This window comes from Antennarius striatus, chromosome 2, assembly GCF_040054535.1.
Source record: "Antennarius striatus isolate MH-2024 chromosome 2, ASM4005453v1, whole genome shotgun sequence".
NCBI classification, from domain to species: Eukaryota; Metazoa; Chordata; class Actinopteri; order Lophiiformes; family Antennariidae; genus Antennarius; species Antennarius striatus.
The window spans coordinates 25,048,172-25,070,073 of NC_090777.1; the positions used below are offsets into that span (position 1 = coordinate 25,048,172).

At 46.4% G+C, this 21,902-nt stretch overlaps 2 protein-coding genes across 2 annotated transcripts; one reads left to right on the forward strand and one right to left on the reverse strand.

Moving 5' to 3' along the window:
• Positions 1-581: 581 nt before the first annotated feature.
• Positions 582-5,275, reverse strand: sdf4 (stromal cell derived factor 4). The gene is made up of 7 exons (XM_068304440.1): positions 4,960-5,275; positions 3,904-4,217; positions 3,480-3,616; positions 3,277-3,390; positions 3,029-3,187; positions 1,628-1,803; positions 582-1,525 (listed from the first exon to the last, which is right to left on the reverse strand). Exons 2-7 carry the CDS (start codon positions 4,209-4,211, stop codon positions 1,349-1,351), a joined length of 1,071 nt encoding a protein of 356 aa, XP_068160541.1. The 5' UTR covers positions 4,212-4,217; positions 4,960-5,275; the 3' UTR covers positions 582-1,348.
• A 1,965-nt stretch (positions 5,276-7,240) lies between these two features.
• Positions 7,241-20,951, forward strand: c1qtnf12 (C1q and TNF related 12). Its single transcript, XM_068306454.1, has 8 exons — positions 7,241-8,205; positions 15,742-15,846; positions 16,274-16,385; positions 16,474-16,658; positions 17,518-17,626; positions 17,885-17,978; positions 19,367-19,445; positions 19,517-20,951. The coding sequence occupies exons 1-8, from the start codon at positions 8,026-8,028 to the stop codon at positions 19,613-19,615; spliced, it is 963 nt and encodes a 320-aa protein (XP_068162555.1). The 5' UTR covers positions 7,241-8,025; the 3' UTR covers positions 19,616-20,951.
• Positions 20,952-21,902: the final 951 nt, after the last annotated feature.

Genomic DNA, 21,902 nt, shown 5'->3' on the forward strand with positions numbered 1-21,902 from the left:
CCTCCTGTGACTTGACTTTAGCGCCACCTGGTGGTTTAGATGAATAGTTTTCAGTCTTAATAAATTAATTCTAACCTTAATCTAATAAGGGCAGCACAGTGATGCTGTGGTTAGTATTACCTCACGTCCTGATACCTGAGCAAAATATTCATCTTTTTGGCCTCAATAGAAACCTGGTTACACCCAAACAAATATGTTTGTGTTAATGAAGCCTCTCCTCCCAGCCATAGTAATACTCTTATAGCTATAGCTTATAGAGGACGTGGCGTAGCAGCTATTTACAATCTGCTGGTTAACCCCAAACCGAAATCTGTCTATAACTCATTTGAAAGCCTTAGTTTAAAGCTTCTGCATCCATCCATCAAAATAGGCCTTAGATTCTATTTTGTATTTATTTATCAACCACCTATATATATATATATTCCTTTTCTACATGAAAAAAAAATTCCTGCGTAAGGCGTTATCTTTTTTGAGCATGCTAACAGTCATGCTAGGCTCATACCATGGAACATTTACTGGCAAACAAGTAGATTTTATCACTTTCAGCCCTGCTTGTAAATGAAATGAGTACCAGGAGCTCCTCCATTCAGAAGAAATCTTTATTGTCAGAATATTTGTCAAACAGGAAGCTTGTCGCATCAAATCAACACAGGCAGCAGCGGATCCAAAACACACCACAGGTCTCATTAAATGTAGGAATGCGCAAGTGTCATTCATGCAGCCGAAGACGAGTGCAGGTGGACGTGATGAAGAGTGAGTGGCGCCTCCCTTCAACCGGGACAGTCTCTTGTTCATGTAGGAATCTGGTTTCTGGAGCCTCTTCTGAAAAGTTCTAATTCTGCTCAAGAGGTTCTGGACGGGTTCGTTCCCATGGATACGAGTGAAACTACACGACTGACGAATGACGTGGGTTTTTTTTTGTGCGTCTCATATCTCAATCGGGGTCGCTCCTGTCAGCAGCATTACATTCATTCATTTATTTCCGGTCCCGGTTTGTCGCTGAACTAACGACCTCCGGCCTGACGCCTCCCCCCACCCCCCCGTGTCGGGAACAGACAATCTAGTCGGGGTTAAAACTCCTCATATACACATATTTCACAATATAATCCAAATAAATTTAGAGTCTCGGCGGCGCCTCAGATTCTGAGAGAAGTCCACATTAAAAAAAAGTCTGATGGCCCCCAGAAAGTAGACCCAGCCCAGGTCTGAAGGAGGGACGTATTCATGTTAGCCAGCAGGAAGCCTTCCTGGCTTGTAACACACAACTGCACACTATTATATTCAGGCTGCCCCGCCCCTTGCTCGTCCCTGAAGCAGATGAAGATGAGACGGTGAGGAGCGCTGGCCTTCAGAACTCCTCGTGAACGTTTCTGGCGTAGTCCATCAGCTTGCTGCCTGTGAAGTATTCGCTGTACTTCAGGATCTCCTCCAGCTCCAGTTGGTTGTTCTGGTTTTCATCTGCGACGGCGATCATCTGCCGGGCCTCGTTCAAAGCGTTGTGCTCGTTCATGGGGTCCATGTACTCCTGCGACGCAGAGCAGACGGAAAAGGGGCGGCGCTGATCGACTGCATACCAGAGAACTTTTTGTTCTAAAACTAACAAAACCAGCAGAGCTAAGAGACTCACCTCCAGCTCCTCCATGGTTACGATTCCGTCACCGTTGGCGTCGATCACTTCCTGGAACTCCTTCTTCCTCTCTCGGACCCAGTCGTCATCGATGTCCTGAGCCTGCTGGTTCTCCACGGTGCCCACAGGCAGGGAGATGAACTCCGACAGCGACAGCTTGTTATTGCTGTCCTGATCTGGAGGACAAACAGACGGGTTGGACCAGCTGGATCGGAGGTGGTTAGTCAACCAGAACGGCCCTGGATGGAGATGATCTGAGCTCCATCCGGTCTGTAAACCGGGACTAAAGCCGAAACCCTTTCCCTCAGCCGTTAGCAGTGTTTGTAGCTCAGCTTGCTGCTGTGTCGCGTCTGAATGATCGTCTCCAGACGACACACAAATACACACCATAAATACATCCTTTTTTTACGTCATGACTGAGATCACATCTAAAGGTTGTATGTTCTAATGACACGGGGATACAAACACGTCCATTCCCACACACTTTAACTTCCTCGTTGGTTATTTACCAGAATTAGCCTTAAATCGAGATTAATTTCTCCACAAAAGCAGACAAACGTCCAACCGGTGAGGGCGGAGACTCACTTCTGATGATTATCTTTAAAGATAACCTCATCGTGTTTTTGTTTTGTGTGGCTGCTTTTCTCCATGACCTGAAACTTCATCCAACATCTGATCACCTAACAGAACCCGTAATTAACTATTAGAGGCACGACACACATCCGATGCTCGACAGTAACGGCCAGCTGTGAAGACACTGACCCGAACAAACTGAGGTCTTCAACACGACCCTCTGTGAGCACCGTCAGATCTTAGCCGGATCGCCTGACACATTTTGAGCTGTGTGTGTGTGTGTGTGTGTGTGTGTGTGTGTGTGTGTGTGTGTGTGTAATGACAGCAGACGATCAAATGACAGCTGTCAGCTGATACAGGAGTCGGTGTCCTTTCAGTCACACTGGTGACCGGACGCTGAAATCAGCTGGACACGACCTATAGCTACTTCATTCCTCCGGGTCAGCACGAGCGCCGCGTTCCTGTTGTTTCTCATACTTTTCCACAGCGAGGCAGGCGGCACATGATTGGTCCATTCTGTGTGGGCATTGGCTCGAATGATAAACTAAAGGCAGCTTTACGGGGAGGGCAAACAAAAAAGGCGACATTTGAGATGTCTTTCAGGCCTCCACCCTGTCGGACTTGTTCTGAGGACACGCCCTGGTCACACAATAGAGAACTTGACTTTGACAACAGAACCTGATAAGCAGCGTGAATCACAAACAGGAAGTAAAGAGCTGGGGCGCACTGGGGACACTTCAGTAGCTACATGCTAGAGTTACCCCTCTGGGGGTTTCCGTGGAGACGACAGAGACGAATGTCGGGATGAAATCAGACACATGGCCATACCTAAGTCACGCACGATCTCCTTCACCATGTACTGCAGCATCCCTCTGCTGTGCTCCGGGTGGAGGAACGACAGGAACTCCTGCTCGTTCAGCAGCTGGTCCGCCGGGTTGTTGTCCGCCTGGAACCAGCGGTCCTTCAGACTCTCCAGAACCTCCTGAGCTGCAACGAAAAAAGGAATACACTCGTCAATGTCTTCAGAGACATTCAGAAAAATCAGAGCGTGTCAGCCCACATGACTCTGGACTTACTTTCCTCGTCCAGCTTCAGATCTTCACCGTTCTTTATTTTCTCAGCGACTTCCTGTTCAGTGAAACCTTTACTGGCAAGGAATTTCACTCTGTATTCGTCCCACGTCACGTGACCTAAGGACAAACCATGATTGTATTTTAGACATTATAATCAGTGTTGGGACGTGGCCCACTCAGGTCACATGCCCGGCTGGCAGTCTCACCGTCGCCGTCTGGGTCTACGGCGCGGAAGTTGTTCTTGTTCTCCTCCGTGGCCTCCTGAAAGTGCTCCTCCGTCTTCTCCATAATCCAACGCTGCATCTCTTTGGCGCTGACGCTCTCGTCTTTGTTGTAATCCACCCTGTGAGGAGAATTTAACAGAGTTTCCACTTTAGCTCCTCATTTTTATCATTACTTTTGCAAATCCTTATCTGAAACTGCAGTAAACAAAACTGAGTTACAAATGAAACTTCATTAGTGACAGCCCAAATGTTCTTACTATAAAAAACCAGAAATACTCCTGCTGCTATCAGTAACACATCTGTGCCAGTTTATCAAGATGCTATGAGGGTGACTTGAAATAATCCAGACAGATCAGGCGATTAAGTTCAAGCATGCAGAATCCTAAACATAATTAACGCGTCTCACTTAGTGAAAATGTCGATGAGCTTCTTCCTGTTCCTTCTTGGCTCAGTGTCCTCTTCAAACTCCTCCATATCTTTACCCAGGAACACCTCCTGATGGAAATCCTTATTGAGGTGTCCGTCCAGCTCCATTTTCACCCCATTTAGGTGGTCTGGGGGCAGAATCTCGTTCTCGTCCTTGTTGGAAGCCGACTTGTCTTTGGCGGCTGACATGTTGGCCGGACGGGCGTGCACGTCCATCGTTTGGAGGATGAGGCCAAAAAGCACAGACACAGCCAGGAAACGTCTGCAAAACGTGCTCCTCACAGCCATGTTGGCCTGCAGGACACAACAAACAGCAGCTAAGAGGAGGCCATAGCCGGAAATACAAGACCGGAAGCTACGTCATTTTGTAAACAAACTCGTTAAAAAAAAAGTCGAGGTGAGTCGTTGCTGTCAGATTTCCTGCTGCGTTTACGTCAGCTGGGATTTTTCTAGATTGCAACACGCCCATCGAATATAACTAAATAATAGTAACAACACAAATTTAAAAAATAATCTAATTACTATTATTATGATAGAATAAATAGTGTTAACGGAGCTGCTGCTGGTAATTAAAGGATAACTGTCAATAGCAGCGGTACCGACCAACAAACAAAACTCATGCTAATGGCTAAATAAACAACGCATATTTACCAGACTTAAATAACCATTAGAATAACAGCTGACCAACCCTAAAACAGATTTTCATCCACCGGATGTTTGTTGTTTTGCTGTAAATAAAAACGTTTCCGCGTTCTGGTGATTCCAATCAGGTTAAACCATCTCACCTGTTTTCATATGAACCAATTTTTTTTTAATTTTCCAGTTCGGAGTCACCACGTCACACGCCTGCTAGCTTAAAGTCGCCTGATTAACTGAGGTTCCCGTTAGCTTTAGCCTCATCACGGTACTCCTATTTAAATACGACTAGCTAAGTGGCTAACGCGAGCAGGCTGAGGCGGTCACGGTGGGCTTCCCCGTCGGTGACACGTCACTCACGGACATATACGGTAAACAAAACGAGCTGGGGACAACCGACCTGTCAAACCGGACGACCAGAACCGACACCGTGAAGTCTTGAACGACGATGGCCGCTGGGCGAGCGTTAGCCGGACCTCCTTCTCGAACTGTCCTGCTTGCGATGGTTCCAGTCAGGCGAACTGTCAAGACTCCTGTTCCGGTAGACGTGGCTCTCCCGCAGCTCCGCGCCCAGAGACGACCGACCGGACTCCTCTGGGGGAAAAAAAAAACTCCGCTCAGCCGGAACAAACTCCTCACTGGCTCCCGGTGCTGGTTTCCAGTGCACGTCAGATCACCGAAGATGTCAGTCGTACTGGTTTCTGACTGGCCGATTACCTCAGATGTGGAAAAATCAGTCAAGTTGAACTTCCTGGTTGTAGTTTCCGGTAGCGACTTACCAAAATAAAGGTCGTGTGAACTCACGCCGTATACCACAATTGAAATAAACACAAGGTTTCCAAAGTGCTGCACAGTCAATAAATAAACAAGACAACAGACATACCATAAAGCAATGAACACGGTGCGAAAAAAAAAATCTAATAAAAAATTCAATTGTAGAAGTTAAAAATGGAAATAAAATCAGATAAGACAATTTAAAGTTTATGTAAAATAATATAGAAAATCAACACTCCAGATCAGTGGTTCCCAAAACCTCTCCGCTCTGCTGGAGCCTATTCCAGCAGAATTACAGATGAGAGGCATGGGACACTCTAGGCACAATGCCTGTGCATTGTAGAGCCACATGAATGACAAACAATCACTCACACACGCACACACACTCACACCTGTGGGAAATTTGGAACGATTAATTCACCTGAAGTGTTTTTGGAGGTGTGAACCTATACAGACACATGGAAAACACGCAAGCTCTGCACAGAAAGGATTCAAACCCAGAACCTTCCAGCTGTGAGGTGACAGTGCTACCCACTGTGCCACCATACTGCCTGCTGTTCATCGTCCCGGCAATTAGTTTTGTCCACTGACAGATTATTTTTCTAACAAATGCTCTTTTAGCTGCAACATCAACAGAGTCAAACATTTGGCACCAAAGACAGGACAAAACAAAGGAACATGTAATCCAAAGGGGCTCATAACTGTGTGCCTCTGCTGCGGAAATAAACAGTAAAGAAAACTGAGAACGCATATTTTCTGCATCCCCTTCTGACTGCATGTGGGTTGCCATGGCGATAACAGCATCTGTGCTGCTCTGCAGTGATTCCACATCTATTTGTTGTTATCATGAATGCACAGGGGAAGTTTTCATGGATAACTCATTCCCTCTGCTGGGAGTCCGTGTCACTCAAAGAGAATACTGTGAGGAAAAAACAGAGCAGCGCTGAATCAAACTGTTTAACCATGAATCCCTCATTATAAGGCATAATCAGTATTAGTGAGGGATTTACGAGAGATCAAACCCTTGTACACAAAAATGAAATAAAAAACTAATCTGCTTTAAAAACAAACAACCAAACCCAACGTTTTTTTTAATGTATGACAAAATAATCTCTTTATTTTCCATGCAAATGAACAAACTTCCTGTTTGGCTCTGCTTCCGTTGATCGAGCTTGACTCTGCTGGCTGCTGCTGGGACGGTCCCAGTAGGCAGCCTTAAGAGAAAGGTCCTGGTTGTACCTCGGACTATCGCCGCTAGGTGGCACTGTGGTAAAATGTAATAATAGAAGTAGTCCAATAAAGCAGTCGAAAAAATGTTTGTGTTGTGAGGTTGAACTTTCTAGAAGGCATTCGTGAGCTAACATGTTATTTTTCCTAATAAGAATATGAGAGGGCTGAATTCCTCCGAGACTGATGATGTGATTGGAGCAAAACCCAGACTCCAAATATTTAAACATATGTCATGTGTTATTTACCAAAACTTACAATTTGCACAAGTTGGAATGATAAATCTTTTTGTAAAGCAACAACAGAAAGTGGAATATTTTGCAGAACAGCAAACAGGCTTGCAACCCGTGTTGGTACAGAGAGACCATGGCAGGTTTTCCAGCAACAGATTCAACAAGATAATAACGCCTTCAGGCCATAAAGAAGTCTGCATCGATGTCTTGTTGTCTTAAACACACGGAAACTAAGACAGGAAGACAAATACACAATGTCATACCCTCACCACAAACAGACAACCTCTTCAGCTTGAGCATTTCAACTGAGATAAAACAGAAATGAATCTAAGAGAAAGAGAGACACAGGGAGAGGGAGTGCGAGAGGGGGGGGGGAGCAGGAGGGAGAACGGGTGATGATAAAACTCTACTGTGAGCCTCCTGTAAGCTCAGTTGGAGCCAAGGAGCAACAGAGACCAGAGGGACTGGGAGAGGAGGGACCCACCACAGACCACACCGGCCTGGGACTGCATGACTGGATGGGACTGTAGGGGGGGGGCAGCACCTGAGACTTGATCACCTGGAAGGGTTGTGACTTGCGGAACAAGTTCATACGTGAAAGAGCAGACTGGACCCGGTCCATCTCGTCCCGGGTTGCATCCCTGTGGGTGCGCCAGCAGGCGTTTCTGGACAGCATCTTTTGATGAAAGCCCAACGTCGGTGGAACTTGCAGCTTTTCCAGCCGTCACACAACTGGATCCAGTCGATGTGAGAAACAGCAGGAGAGCACCAGGGGGAAAGAGAATACTGTCATCCATCTTTCACCCCCACAGCCCACCCTCAGCCTCAGACGCCCCTCCTCCCTGCCTCTTCTTTTTTTTTTGCCACCCTGTACCCCCCTTCCTCTGTACCTCACGCCCCCAACGGAGCAGAAAGCGTGAAAAATCTCACTAATGGGTTTATTTGCTGTCAGATCTGTGCCGATCTGTCACTCCCTTGCACCGTTCTGCTTGACACACTTCAGAGCTGAGTAAGCCTCTTCGCTTTCTGGCCCTGTTGAGCTCATCCACGGGGGGGGGGGAGCGACAGCGGCAGCAGCCAGTCTGACAGTCTCTTGGGCAAGGAGTCCCTGAACCTGCATTCCTCTGATCTTCGTCTTGGGAAGTCTTGGGACTTTTTGAGTCTTGTGGGCATCCTCAGCTTCTGCACAAGATCCAGGTTGTTCTGGCAGGGGTTCTGGTGCTGGTCTGAAGATGTGGTGTGGGGCTGGGCCTCTGGCTGTGCTGGCTGCAGTGTTTTGGACTCAGTGTGTCCTTCTGGATGGGGTGGATGCCAAGAAGGAGAGGAAGAGGCTAAAGGAGGCCACCCCCCAGCACACAGAGCCCTTCAACGCTACTCTGTCCAACAGCGAGGAGGTCGGTGGAAGCATCAAGGTAAAGAACTTCAAACATGAGTACCTTGAAGCTATCATACGTGTCTTGTAGACCACCTTTGGGAGCTCTTTCCTGATGTTGAAGAAGAGCAGTAAAGCAGACTGAAGATATGTGAGATGGCTGCACATTTATCTCAGCAGGATAGACAAACCGTGGCGGAGGTGAAGGTGAGGACAGGACAGGTGTGCCCCGCCGGGTCAGGCCTCAAACGGCGAGACACACCAAAATGTGTGAAAACTAAATGGATGACTTACAGAGCTATGCTAGGAATGTGGATGTCTGAAGGCTGATCAATGCATCAATTAGTGCACGCCGCAGGGGTCCGCCGCCTGCTCTCAAGCCCCCGTTACGAAATACAGATGTAGTAAGGTTACAAGTACCAGGAGAAAAGATGACGTGATATGCTATAAGTTGTAAATTATAAGGTAAATTAAGGTAAGAAAAGCTACGAACGCCTTAGATTAGCTATGAGATGATGGGATCTGTCCAATACGAGCAAGATAAAATAAGATGAGGTAAGATGATGACAAGCTCAAGTAGAAAAAGGTCAAAATAAGATCAGATATGACAAGTTAAGATTTGAGGAAAATAATTTAGGCTTAGCTTTAGCTGGACAAATGTTTGAGACGTTCTTGTTGGCTTGTCATTCGGACTTGGGCCGTCCGTGACGGTTTGAATGCATCGGTGGTATTAATTGTTTTAGGGACACAAATGCATGAAGGGAAATGTGAAGCTGTAGAAGCTACCTGTCAGATTCCAAGCATCTAGACGACCCTGCATGAACAACAGGAACAATTTCACGAGAACCGACTCCTCTATAAAAGCCGTTGTGATCCGTTTGCAGGAGCAACTGGCGTTGGTCTGTTATTTATTGCTTTATTGGTCGTCTTGCGTAACTGCGAGGGTTTTCCACTGGGCTGTTTGTTTTGCTTCCAGCCCACCCATTATGTTGGCATTCTCCTATAAGTCTCTCTGCCCTATATACCAGCTTTCAGTCCCCACCGGGGGGTGGGGGTGGTGGGGCCAAGCTCTGGAATCCCAACCGTAACCTTCGCCACCTTCTTCCCCAAGAGATGAGGTCTCATCTGTATCTTTAAGAACACGTCGCAGGCGGTTGTGGCCTGGCACTGTTTATTTGACTTGGGTTGCCTTGTAAAAGCAGAGTCTATAGAGGATGACCTTGTGTCAACCCTCCAGCCTGATCAAGATCGCACCACATTGGGGTTCCAATCCTCTGTCTCGTCCCCCCTACTCAAGGGGCGGGGCGCCGCTGAGGTCCCTCTTGGGCCTGCCGCCGTGATGTAACTCCTGGGAAAATGAGGTTGGCTGATGTTTAAAGACCTATTTAGAGGTTGTTCCCAGCCCATTGATTCTGTCATTCACAGGAGGCCGACTCCGCCGTGTCTGGGACATCCGATAGGGGCGGTGCGGCTCCAAAAACTGGGACAGCGTGCCGTGTAAGCCCCTCACAATGCCCCATAGAAAGGGTCCTGAAAGAGAACACCTCGGTGAGGATTAGCCCTGCGCCTCCCTCTCAGCATTCCTTTCATCTGGTCTCCCACAATCAGAGGGTAATGACATAATCACTCTTAAGATGCTCTCCTGGGCCAGATCGCGTCCCTGCCAAACACCGGCACCTCTGATGAAAACCCGAGCTCCGTACCTGACATCTGTGGATGCGCTTGTTTTATCGGACGCGGTGCCATTGTGCCACCCAAAACCGGGGTTCTCCTCAAAAAAGACAACTGCACACCATGAAAAGTGTTTTTTGAGTTCTTGGGTAGTTTGAAGCTTTAGCCTGTTACATGTCTGTTCAGCCAGGGAAAACAACATGCCCACTGGAGCGTCTTGGCAAGAAGCGTGTTCTGAAACAAGTCAAACATTTAGACTCCACATTTACATGTTTTTCCCTTGTGCCCAGTGGAAACAGTTCTCATGATGGTGTTCTATCTGACCAATCCGCTGCGTGGGCCGTTAGCGGCCCGGCGCTGCATTCCTCAGGAGATTTTCCATGTGAAAGTGTTCACGATAGTGAGGTGTGGAGTTTCTTTAATGAGATGATCGCTGAAGAACATTTCAAACAACTGGAATGTCCAGCGGAGCGGAGCGAGCCTTGTTGCCCTTCGCTCTGAGGAAGAGGAGGATGACTAGCTGGAGGGGGGTGGGTGACGGCTGCAGCTGGAGGGAGTTGAACATCAAGCCTGGCGTGATGAGTAACGGCTGGCTTTAGCCAGAAGAGCGGGTTCGATTCCTCTCATGCCGTCATGAGGAAACAGTGCCACCCTGTGAGCGCTCTGTACGAAGTTTAATTAATATTAACGTTAAAGTCTCTGAAGAGAATCATCTGAAAGATGGAAAAACACACAGACGAAAGGACTGATTTACTGGCAGTTTCTTCAGATTGATTCCAGATTTATCGGTAATCCCTTAATCTAGCTTGATTCTTATCATACGCTAGTCGTGTTGCTGAATCATGGCCCCAGAGATTCCGAACTTTACTAATTATATTTCGTTCTTCATTCGTGTCTTTCATTTTATCACCTTAATAATACAGAAACCTCCACAAAGAATCAGAGGTGATTTAAAATAATATAATAAAGCGAATAATAAAAACAATTATTTATTATTAAAGGTGCTGTTTGTACTGTAGGTTTTGGAAAATTTGACTCATTTTCTGGGCCCAACATGAGAACACTGATAACATTTTTATAACACACTGTAAATCTATTTAGCTAGCTTAAAGATTTGCAAAAGCAGTATAATAAAACTCAATATTACATATAGAGCTTACATATGTTGTTTACTTTAGAAACTTGGATCAATGAGCGTTTCTTCTTCTTCCATGGAATGTGGTGCTGACCTGCGTTGTCATCGTTGGGTGTGTCAATAGTTTTCATCAGGATCAGGGTGTAAATTCCTTTTTGCTATAAAAGCCATGAGCGGTAGCTTCAGGGATGGGCGTTGCTGATTGGAGGTGTGCAAATAGTTGAGTGCTGCGCTAGCCAACCATTGCGTTGTTGGACTGGTGAAAAGTTTGGAGATGAGTAACAGCTGAGCGTTACAGACATGAATGGCGCAAGGGCTAGCCTGACACTTAGCTTGTCTCATGCTACCCCTCGGATTCAGGCTTTGTTGCTATGGTACACATTTGAAACACGCGTCGATATGATAGTACTAGTAGTCATGTTGCTTAATGTAGTAGAGCATAAGGTGCTAATGCTAGTGGTGGTTAGCTGCTACACATCTTGAGGAATGGATGCTTATTATTCACCATGTGGATTGGGGGCGGGGGGTTACTTAATACAGGATACATCCATCCTTCCATTGTTTGGTTGGTCGGCCAATTTTTTTTTTTACCATTTGTTGGGTTTAAGTTCACTTTTACAACGAGATGACTTTGTTTTTGTGTTGCAGAGAGGCAAATGAATCTAATAATCAATAATCACTCAGCCCCATTTGATTAGAATGATCTATTTTCCCTTTATTTATCTAAAGGCTTTCTACACCAAAGCTTTTTAACAGCTAGCATGCTTCTATGATCTACCTTGTGGTCACTGTGCTCTCTTCTTTGTTTGTGTTTAGTGGTTGCAAACAGCCTGGGGGTGTATTACTGCACCCTTCAGGCAGCAGGGCTGCATTACAAGCAGCTGCAGGCGAAAATAAAGGGAAACATGTATTGATAAAATCATGTATACCAATCGATTTGTATGTATATGTGAAGTGTAGAAACAAATCTGCTTCATGTAACCCAACCCGAGGCACAGCAATTATGACACGAGGAAGATTTAATGTAACCTGAAATGGTCTGCCTGCAGTCAAACCTCAGGGCAAACTTGTTTACCTGAGGTGAATCACTGGGATCACTCACTTTACCTACCACAGGGAAGATGAGCAGTCAAAGCTATAAATCATAAACAAAACAGATGTGAGCGCTCAGAATCTCTTTCACCTCACTTTGCCTTTTTACATCTAAAGGAGGCTCCGATTATCTCGGGTGATTTCTAGAACATAAACACAAATTTATTGACTTTCTCTCACACATAATAAATACATACACACCCATGTTGGCACAACAGCAAAGTCGCAATCAAACCACATGACAAGAGGCCCGCTCAGCCGTATCATTATGTGTTGGGTTCACATCTCTGCTCTGACATTGTGGCTGAAGCCTTGTGTGACGGAGCACATCCGAAGCACGGCATTTGTCGATTGGGTAATAGCACGGCGAATAATCCTCAGACAATCCATTTCTGAAGTGCACCATGGTGAACACAGGTAACCAAGCATGCGAGGTTACCAGGGGTTGCCCCATGCCACACAGCATCCCTACCTCCTCTGATGGGACCGGCCCGTGTTGGACCCGTCCAACCATGCATGGACGGCTGCAGGAAGCAGTGCTAGGATGTAAAAACACAGGGTGACAGATGGTTGTTCATCATCCTGTCCGGCCTGAAAGCTGCCTGGAACATTATTTTATCAGCAGCAAAAGCTTCACCAAATCTTGTGTGTGATCAGGTACGAAAATAGGAAACACACCAAAGAAAGCAAATTAAATTCAGCTGCACACGTGGAAGAATTCAGGAGCTGCCTGCGATGGGGTTTCGGTATCTGGTTGCAGCCCCAGAGACATGTTTTAACAGTTGTGTTTGTGTTTTTGGTGGCATGCTGCCCTGGGGAAATATTTTCCCGTTTTATTGCTTCAAATAAATTCAACCTAATTTTCCCCAAACTACATGACAAACACACTTAGAGCTGTGCACACAGAAGCATTATTCATGCACACCCAAACTATTCTTTTCTAGGTCACGAAAGTCCTGAAAGGCGTCTGTGAACGATCAACTGATTCGAAACCAGCCCAGAAAACTGTCAGACCGCTATCGTGCAACCGTCAATGATTTCAGGGACAAATCTGTGGTGGAGAATATCCGAGTACTTTTACTTAATAAAGACTAAAGTGTAAATCTGAGGAGGAATTTCCATTCATCTGTACGCAGCTCCCAACCCAGGTCGTTTTCCTCTGCGTGTACAGACAGGACGCGGTTTGAGAAAAGTAAACGCGTGCATCATCTTATAGCGATAAAGATTTAACCACAGTCCCAACGTTTTGGGTTTTACCCCAGGAATAATTTTTATCCTTGTTATTACAGAGAAATTAAGGTTTACTGCGCCTACGTCAGTTTAATAAGAACATAAATACCACTCCAAGATGTTCCATCTAAGACTAGCTAGGCTGTTAGCATGAAAACAGGAAGTTCTGCCCATCTCCAACTAAACTCATTCCACTCATGTCCAAACCCACCCTAACCCCATGGAATCCACCGTTAAGTACCAGAACTGGACCCTGAGTAACTTTTAATGTTTCCCGTTTGGGCTCAGAGGACAGAACCCCAGCGGTGTCCTGATGGAGCGACCCATACCTTTAACAGGTACCCAACATGCCGTTGGGTTGTGCTGTAGGGGCGTTCCCTCACACCTGCTGACAGATGAGGACGCTTCGAGGCGGTACCCCATCAGCAGTGATCAAACGGTTTGGTCTGCCTCCCCCCACACCCCTTCGCTGATGCAGCCCTACAAGAATCCAAGCTTGTCTTTAGACCATGAGTCAATAGCAGCGAGCGATACTGAAGGCCTCTGACAGGTCCTCTGTCCACACAGCTTCACGTTGGCGTGAAGTCGGCACACACTCAAACACACGGGCTCCAGTTCACAAGTACTAACACGATGTGTACCGAACGCTTGGTAAACCCATGGTTAAATTATTTATACACTGATCTGCTGTTGGTTCTGGGCACAGAAACAAAGGTCATAATTATGTTCTTCTCTGAGCACAGATAAACCCCCAGGACAACGTTTAATAGTTTAATTACACTGGAGCGCTTAAAGAGGAACACAGCATGAATGACTTCATGACAATGATAGGCTGTCGTTTTATTAAGTAGTGGATGGATGGATGGATGGATGGATGGATGGATGGATGGACGGATTGATGGATGGATGGACGGACAGATGGGTGTGTGGATGCTGTGTAATCATATATCAGGTGTGTGTTAACTGTTCCGTCTGTCAGTGATGTAAACACAGAACAAACCTCTTCTCTAAATGAGCATCTGTTGACGTTCTTCTTCAGCTGGGGGGGTGGTGGTGGGTGGGGGGGGGTTGTTTTTACAGCCCGCTGAGCTTTTTAGAGTGATGAAAGTGATAATTTAGTACCTTACGACCCATTGAAGGCGAACCCGCTGGACCGCCTCAGGCAGATCATCCTCTCATCACCGCCAGCCTCAGTCAGCAACATGTTAATATTTGTTCAAGCGTATAGAACTCTGTGAAGGAACAACCGTCAGCCTGAAGGAACCAGAGGCCAAAGGTCACCAGCATCTCACGAGACCCAAAGATGTTCTACGTTCTCCACGAAGAGCAGATATCAGACAGGTTCTAGTCAGTGTGTTTTCTTAACGGACCTGATGTGGAGCAGATAAGAGTTCAGTGTGGGGGGGGGGCATGTCAAGGTTCCCTGATGAAGGTGTTCAGCTGCATTAAATGATTCCAGATGCTAACAGGGAAGAGAATAAAGTGGATGTAAAGAATGTTTCTGCTGCACCAGGACGGGTACGCTACCTGCTGGAGCCGCCCTCTGTGGTCCACGTCAGGATGAAATGTGAAGCCCCTCCAGTTCCCGTGGTAACGGCTGGAGGAGGTGATGCAGACTCTAATGGGCTGTTGAACCATGAAGAGGTTGAACCATGAATGTTCTCTGTGTGCTTCACGATCCGAGTCACACAATGAACCACTTTAATATGAAGCGGTTGGTTTGTCTTCAGCCACGCCCCTTCCCCTGTCAGCAGATGATGTCACCAAAGTGAAACAGTGATGTCACTGTTACTGAGTGATGTCAAGGTGTGTTTGTGTTGATCTGGAGCTTCTAGTGGGCACACGTCTCTTGTCAAAGAGACATTCAGGCACCCACAGTGAAAACTGGCGCTCGGAGGCAAAACAAGGTGGAACTGGAGGCCTTGATGGGGGTTTGGGTGGGGGTGGGGGGGTGGGGCCTGCAGATTAGTGATCAGAGTCTCGCTGCCAAAGCCAAACAAATTCCATTTCAGGCAGCTCACCTCCATCGTCTTCATCACCTCCTCCATCTGAGCCGAAGCTGCGTGACATTTGGGAGGAGAATCGGCTCTCCATCAGATGTATGTTGTGTGTGTGTGTGTGTGTGTGTGTGTGTGTGTGTGTGTGTGTGTGTGTGTGTGTGTGTGTGTGTGTGTGTGTGTGTGTGTGTGTGTGTGTGTGTGTGTGTGTGTGTGTGTGTGTGTGTGTGTGTGTGTGTGTCTAATCTCCTAACAGTCATGTATAATAAATATTTGTCAGATAAGGCCATCAAGCCGACCCTCCATCAGGAAACGGTCGTGACTGTCCGGGGCGTCGAAACGCTTCCTGTCTGTTATCTGTAGCGTCCTTCGGTTACCTTTCGGTTAGCCTTCGTTTAGCGTGGGTTCCCATCCGCTGTGTAATCCCTGTGTAATCTCATTCCCGCTGCAGGTTCCCGACAACCAGAGGGTGGATCCACTGGGATCCTGGATGGACTTTGTCAAACGACCCGTTGGAAACTTCCCTGGAAAATGTCGCAAACGAAAACGACCCCTGGTAAACCCTAAAAACACCAACCAACAACTTTATTACATTCATTTTTTGTTTTAAATGCCCTATTTAATATAAGATATGTAATATATAATATATGATTTATAGATATAGAACTAAACTGTGTACAGAAACATGACATCAGAGATGATTTCAAATCCCTGCCTGGAGAAAATATCTGAAAAGTGTTTGTTTTAATTATGAAAACTAGGAAATAAATAATAAAAATAAATACGTTATATAATGTAAGTTATATAATAAGCGAGTCCGCCCACCTCCAAGTACATCTGTCATCGTCTGAACGTTTGACGTCATTCACTTTTAATCACTTTTATGTCAATGGTAATTTTCCCTTTAGTAATTTAGACAAACATGCGTGAAGATTTCCAAATGAAGCTTGAAGCGTGACGTTTGTTTGTGTGTCCTCCCCTAGCCCGGTCCACCCGGCCCTCCAGGCCCTCCTGGCCCACAGGGACCTCCTGGATCTCCTGGGGCTGAAGTGACCCAAGAGGTTCTTCTGCAGGACTTCAAAGAGATGATTAAAGGTAGGACCGTGTTGGGTCCTTACCCAGAGACAGTTGAGGGAAACGTCTACCTGAGCTAACCTGGATGTGAATCTGTTGAATCTGTCAGAGGCCACAGAGAGAAGAACGGCGGCTCTGGAGAAACAAAACGGGCCTAGCCAGCGCCCGGCGGCCATCCTCACCCTGGAGGGGATGACCTCCTACCGGCGGATAGACGAGGCCTTTCACTGCAAGCTGAAGGGACCCGTGGTGGTGGACAAGAAGACTCTGGTGGAGCTCCAGAACTTTCAGACGGTATGATTGTTTGACTCCACGTAAATGTTTAAGAACTTGGGCTTTGCTTTGAGAAAGAAAAGCTTTTGGCTCATCAGACTCTGCATGATTACACGCTTTCTTTTTGATCCATTTGCTTGTCCTTCTTAACTATGTTTGAAAGGACGAGTGTTTGGTGATCACTGTGTTGTTTGAGTGCAGGGGGGAGGTTTCTGAGAGGATTGTCCTCCCACTGGTAACCTGCACGGCCAACACTTGGACTGCCGCTCTAAGGCTCAGACGGGCTCTTTGGTCAGAAATATCCACGTTTTCAATCCCACACTCTTTGGGCGGCACACAAAAGGCACTCTGTCTCCGACTTGGAATAAAGTGTGGAGAGGACAGAAATAGACCCGGTTTGAACAGCATGCTGTAGTGGAAGAACTATGTCTTGTTGGGATGGGCCCACGCTGCTGGAGGAGGGAGGGCTCCCCAAACCATTAGACATGCTAACGCAGCGCAATGTTAGCAAGAGCTCCTCACCGCGACGGATGAAAGAAAAGACCACAAACACACCAGGAAGTGACATCATAATCTGTGCTGCAGATTATATTAGATTATACTACATTATCTTATTGCTAATGGGACAGTCAACAGCTCTCCTAAAGATTCCTCATCCCATTCCCTCAACGGTTTGCCGTTAATCAACAGAACAAATTCAAGGGGGCAAAGGTCACCTGATTGGACTCACCATGAAGCTTCGGTGTGCTTAATTGTTTTAAATGCTGCTGATCTGGGCCCCTGAGGCCTCTCAAGTGTTCCTAGAGAGGGGGTGTAAGGGGACACCGAGGTCTTATCGCCTTCCAATGTAAACATGTCAACATGTTTTCTGTGCTTTCAGCCGCCTGCTAAAGGAGCCTTCCTCAGGGGGTCAGGAATGGACCAGTCCACTGGGAGGTTCACGGCTCCCGTTACCGGGATCTACCAGTTCTCTGCTAACATCCACATCGGTAAATCAGTCCCTGTCTCCTGTAAGGGATTACAGTCTAGAGACCAAGATCTTAGTCTGAAGCAGTCCAGGAAACATGCCTTCACTTCCTGCTGTACCTTTTTGACTGGAATGAAACAACCAAGACAACTTCTGTTATGGCTAGCGAGCTAATTAAGCTAATTCCAGTTCAATGCATTCCTACGCTGAATGAATGATGACTGATACGCTGCTGTATGTTAGCAAGCATCTTCATTGTGAACATATCGGCTGCTTACAGACCACAACGAGGTGAAGCGGAGCAAGAGTCAGCTGAAGGCCCGGGATAACGTCCGGGTGTTAATCTGCATCGAATCTCTCTGCCACAGATACACGTAGGTAACCTTTACCTGTCAGTTTTTACAGTACACCTGAGCAATGCTAATCCTAACCCTCCAGATTATCTTTAAAGTCTCCCAATATTTGCTGCAGAATTATCTGCAGAACCGTATAAAGCGTAGCTGGAAGCTCCAGGTTGCCTCCAGAGACCAATAGAGTAGAAGTGAAACCATTTAAACAAATGATTTGATTGCTGGACACCCAGACTAGTATCTACTAGTGTTTGCTCCAGTTTTGACACCAGACCTCCCTGTGTGCACCAGTTCTCCTGCCGGTATCGCGACTATCATCATATTTTTTTCCAAACCAGGATGGATTGCAGCCCAGACGGTAAGGAGGCTGGCGTGTTCTCTGGCGTTCAAGCGAACTCCCCTTATCCAAATGAAATGAGTCCACATGGCTTTCATCGGTCATGGTTGTAAGACCTCACCGAACTGATCATTTGTAGAAACTAATCTGCTCACAAACACTATGGTTCACATTCCTGTCATATTTAGTTTCATAAATTGTTTACTTTCCCCAACGGCGATATTTTATGGTGTTTTAAAGACACCGAACTTTCACCAGAATTTATGAGCTGTTAAAGGTTTTGTCTGTTTGACTTTGTGTGGAACCAGTGTGGCATTTCCTGTATGAAAGCTGTAGAGGAAATGTCCTCTCACTCCAAGCCCTCATCCCTGTCGCCTAACTAATTTTTACAGGCTGACCTTTGACACTTCAGGCGGCCTGTTATAATTACAGCACGGCGGTGGAATGTCCTTATTTGGGATGTGGGAAAGAGATAATGGATTTAATCCAGAGACAAACACTGATTCAGTTGGAAAGAGTTTTTTTCATTTTTTTCCAATAATTCAAAATAAGTATTTACATAAAGAATGAAAGGAATTGCTCCCTACAGCCTCCTTCCTGCGTGGGACAACGAGGGGAACGCATAAATAATATTATTTTGACAGACCTACGAACCCAACAGTCCTTGACTGTTGCTTTTCCAAGTGGAAGCTCCGGCTGGGCTCGCCCTCCCACACATGAAAATGCAGAGAATGTGAAATGAGGCCGGTTGTGATGGCGCTCGGTGTGAAAACACGCGTGATTGATTTGCCGTAAAATTTAGCATTTTCCTTCTTAACAGCAGCCGGAGCTGCTAAACCTGCAGCAACGTTAGCATCGCCTTTACCGAGCCGTTCCTCCTGAGAATCAAACGAGTCAGTTTGGAGTCCAACTACTTCACCTGGTTAGCGTAGCTTAGCGTAAACTTTAGAAGCATGGCTCTGTGGCAAAATCTGCTCAACTGTGTTTAACTTTGTTCAGCCTGGAAGGCATCAAATCAGACAATATTATAATAAATGTGATATAAAGACAAGATTTATTCATGTTTAATCTGCAGCTCCCTGGAAATGATCGTGGGACTAGAAAGTAACAGCAAGATATTCACCGTCAGCGTTCAGGGGCTGCTGGAGCTACAGGTGAGCGACGCTAACAAACCCTCCTCGTGTGTGTGGCGTTCCTGCATCACTGATGTGTGTTTCCTGCGTAGGCCGGGCAGTACACCTCCATATTTGTGGACAACGCCGCGGGCGCTTCCATCACGATACAGAACGGCTCCGATTTCATGGGCATGCTCCTCGGCGTGTAGCCTCACACCTGAGCGGGATAGCATCCACACATCCACCGCCGCTTCTCTGTTGTTTTCATCAGACCGCTTCCGAGCATCAGACCGGAACCAAGGGAGGTGTGAAGGAACAAAAAGGCCGACGCCGAACGGACTTGTCGGACGGCGGAAGGGCCGCGAGAAGAACTCAAAGACTGAGTTTGTTTCTTACTTCCTGGACAGACTCGAACGCCTTCATTGTTACACAGTAAAATACCCTGAAAATAAAGCAGTGAATTTCTCTGTTTTCGGACTGTTTTCCACTGAAGAAGACCTTTTCAATCAGACATGGATGTTTCTCATGCTCTCTGGATAGATTTCAGAAGTTTAAAGGTCTATTTGTATCCTGACATGTATTATTGTTTCACATGATATTTTATTTACACTCTTAAATCTCACATTTATACATGTTAGATGTTCATAGATTGTGAGCACACTGGACAATGGAAACACGCTGAACAGATGTCCCACATCCTCTCTGGGGAGCGATTAGGAATCTTAAGACTTAGAAATATGGATCTGGTTCACCCCAAATTTTCTAAAACACTTTTTGATGGATTGTTTTTTAGCATGGTTTTTCACGGTGCCCCAAAGAGCCAACAATGATTGGTGACTTTTCCTCCTTGCCGTGAAATTTGCCTCAGTCATGCCCCCTACAGGAATATCTATACCTGGCATATACGTAAACCTTAAAACCTTATGCCTGGTAATCGTCAGCATGTTAGCGCTATGCTGGCGTTAGCATTTGGCTCCAGGAAGCATGCTGAACACTATCAAAGCAGTGGTGTTGGAACACGGTTACATGATGGCTCGACATGAGGCCGGTTGTTTTTGCACGTTTTTGTTTGTTTTAAAAAAGACAGAAGTATTTTTTTAGCGGTGGTCAGCAGCGTTTGGTTGAATTCAGGGCACCACATTCATCCTCAGAGAGCCATTATATGTACACACACGCACACACACACACACACACACACACACACACACACACACACACACACACACACACACACACACACACACACACACACACACACAGTCATGGAGGCTGGTGTGTTACCGAATGGTTCAGTCTGTATTGATCATGTGTTCCTTGTGTTTCACGTTCTCATATATTTGATATTTTCTTGACTTATAGATGTTTGTAATTTAACTGCTCCACCAGAAAACAATGGACGTGTTGAGGTGGTATTTAAAGTCGTATGAAGCACATGTTGAGTTACGCTCTTGTGAACTGAAACCACAGGTCAATGCGAGGAAAAGTCTTTTACTATTTTTTATTACCTATACTATGCTGTTATTTGAAATTAAACTTTTGAAAACACGCCGCCACTCATTCATTCATTCATTCATTCATTCATTAAAGGAGTTCAGAGGGAGGTAACCATCTCTTCTATCTTACATTCGTGCATGAAAACATCCTCTGGCGTTCATCACAGCTCAGCATTTTTCTGTGGCATCATCTGAATTGTAAAATGCCTCAAATAGCTGAGCAGATGCTGGCGGGCGTCCAGGTAAACTCACAAATGCAGTTACCTGAAAATTACCACTGAGACGTGTCGTCTGACACGAGACGGCGTGTCGTTCAGGATCTCGTGTGCAGGAACTAAAAGACTATCCGGTTTAATTAAATGTGAGTCCAACACGTCAGATTTCACGTCGTCTCTTGGATATGAGTTGATATCCCTAAATTGTTTCCTGGGTGGTCCGGCACGGCACCGATATGGAGACCCGGGTCTATCTTGGGCCAACGCTCACCCAGCCAGCCCAGCCAGCTTGTTAGCATCATCGCATGAATGCTTTATAATGGAGGCTTCTCATGGAAGCATTGCTGGGATGCCAAGTGTCACATTCTGCGTCCAAGGAGCGACCACAAGAACGTCGCGCCCACGTGCGACTTCAGCCGCCGGCGGGACCGTAGGTCTGGTTCCAGCCGGTACGGGGGACCCGACATTTGGACATGAACCCACCGACAGCGTCAGATGTTTTCTTACTCCCCGGCTTAATTCTCACATAAACTACAAGTGGAGAGAAAGATTCAGAAAGTGACAAACGAAAATAAAGACGTTGAATTTACGACTCGCACAAGGATGGCCTTTCATCACGTTCAGCGCTCGCGGGATGACAGACGGCCTGCGTTTACACACTGTTTGCCTTTCGGTTGCTGGAGGAGCAGAATGACACACACTCGTGAGTTTTGATTGTCCTGGTTTTTTTTTGTGGTTTTTTTTTAAACGTGTTTAATGACAGCTATGTGAGCGTGCCGTAACGCATT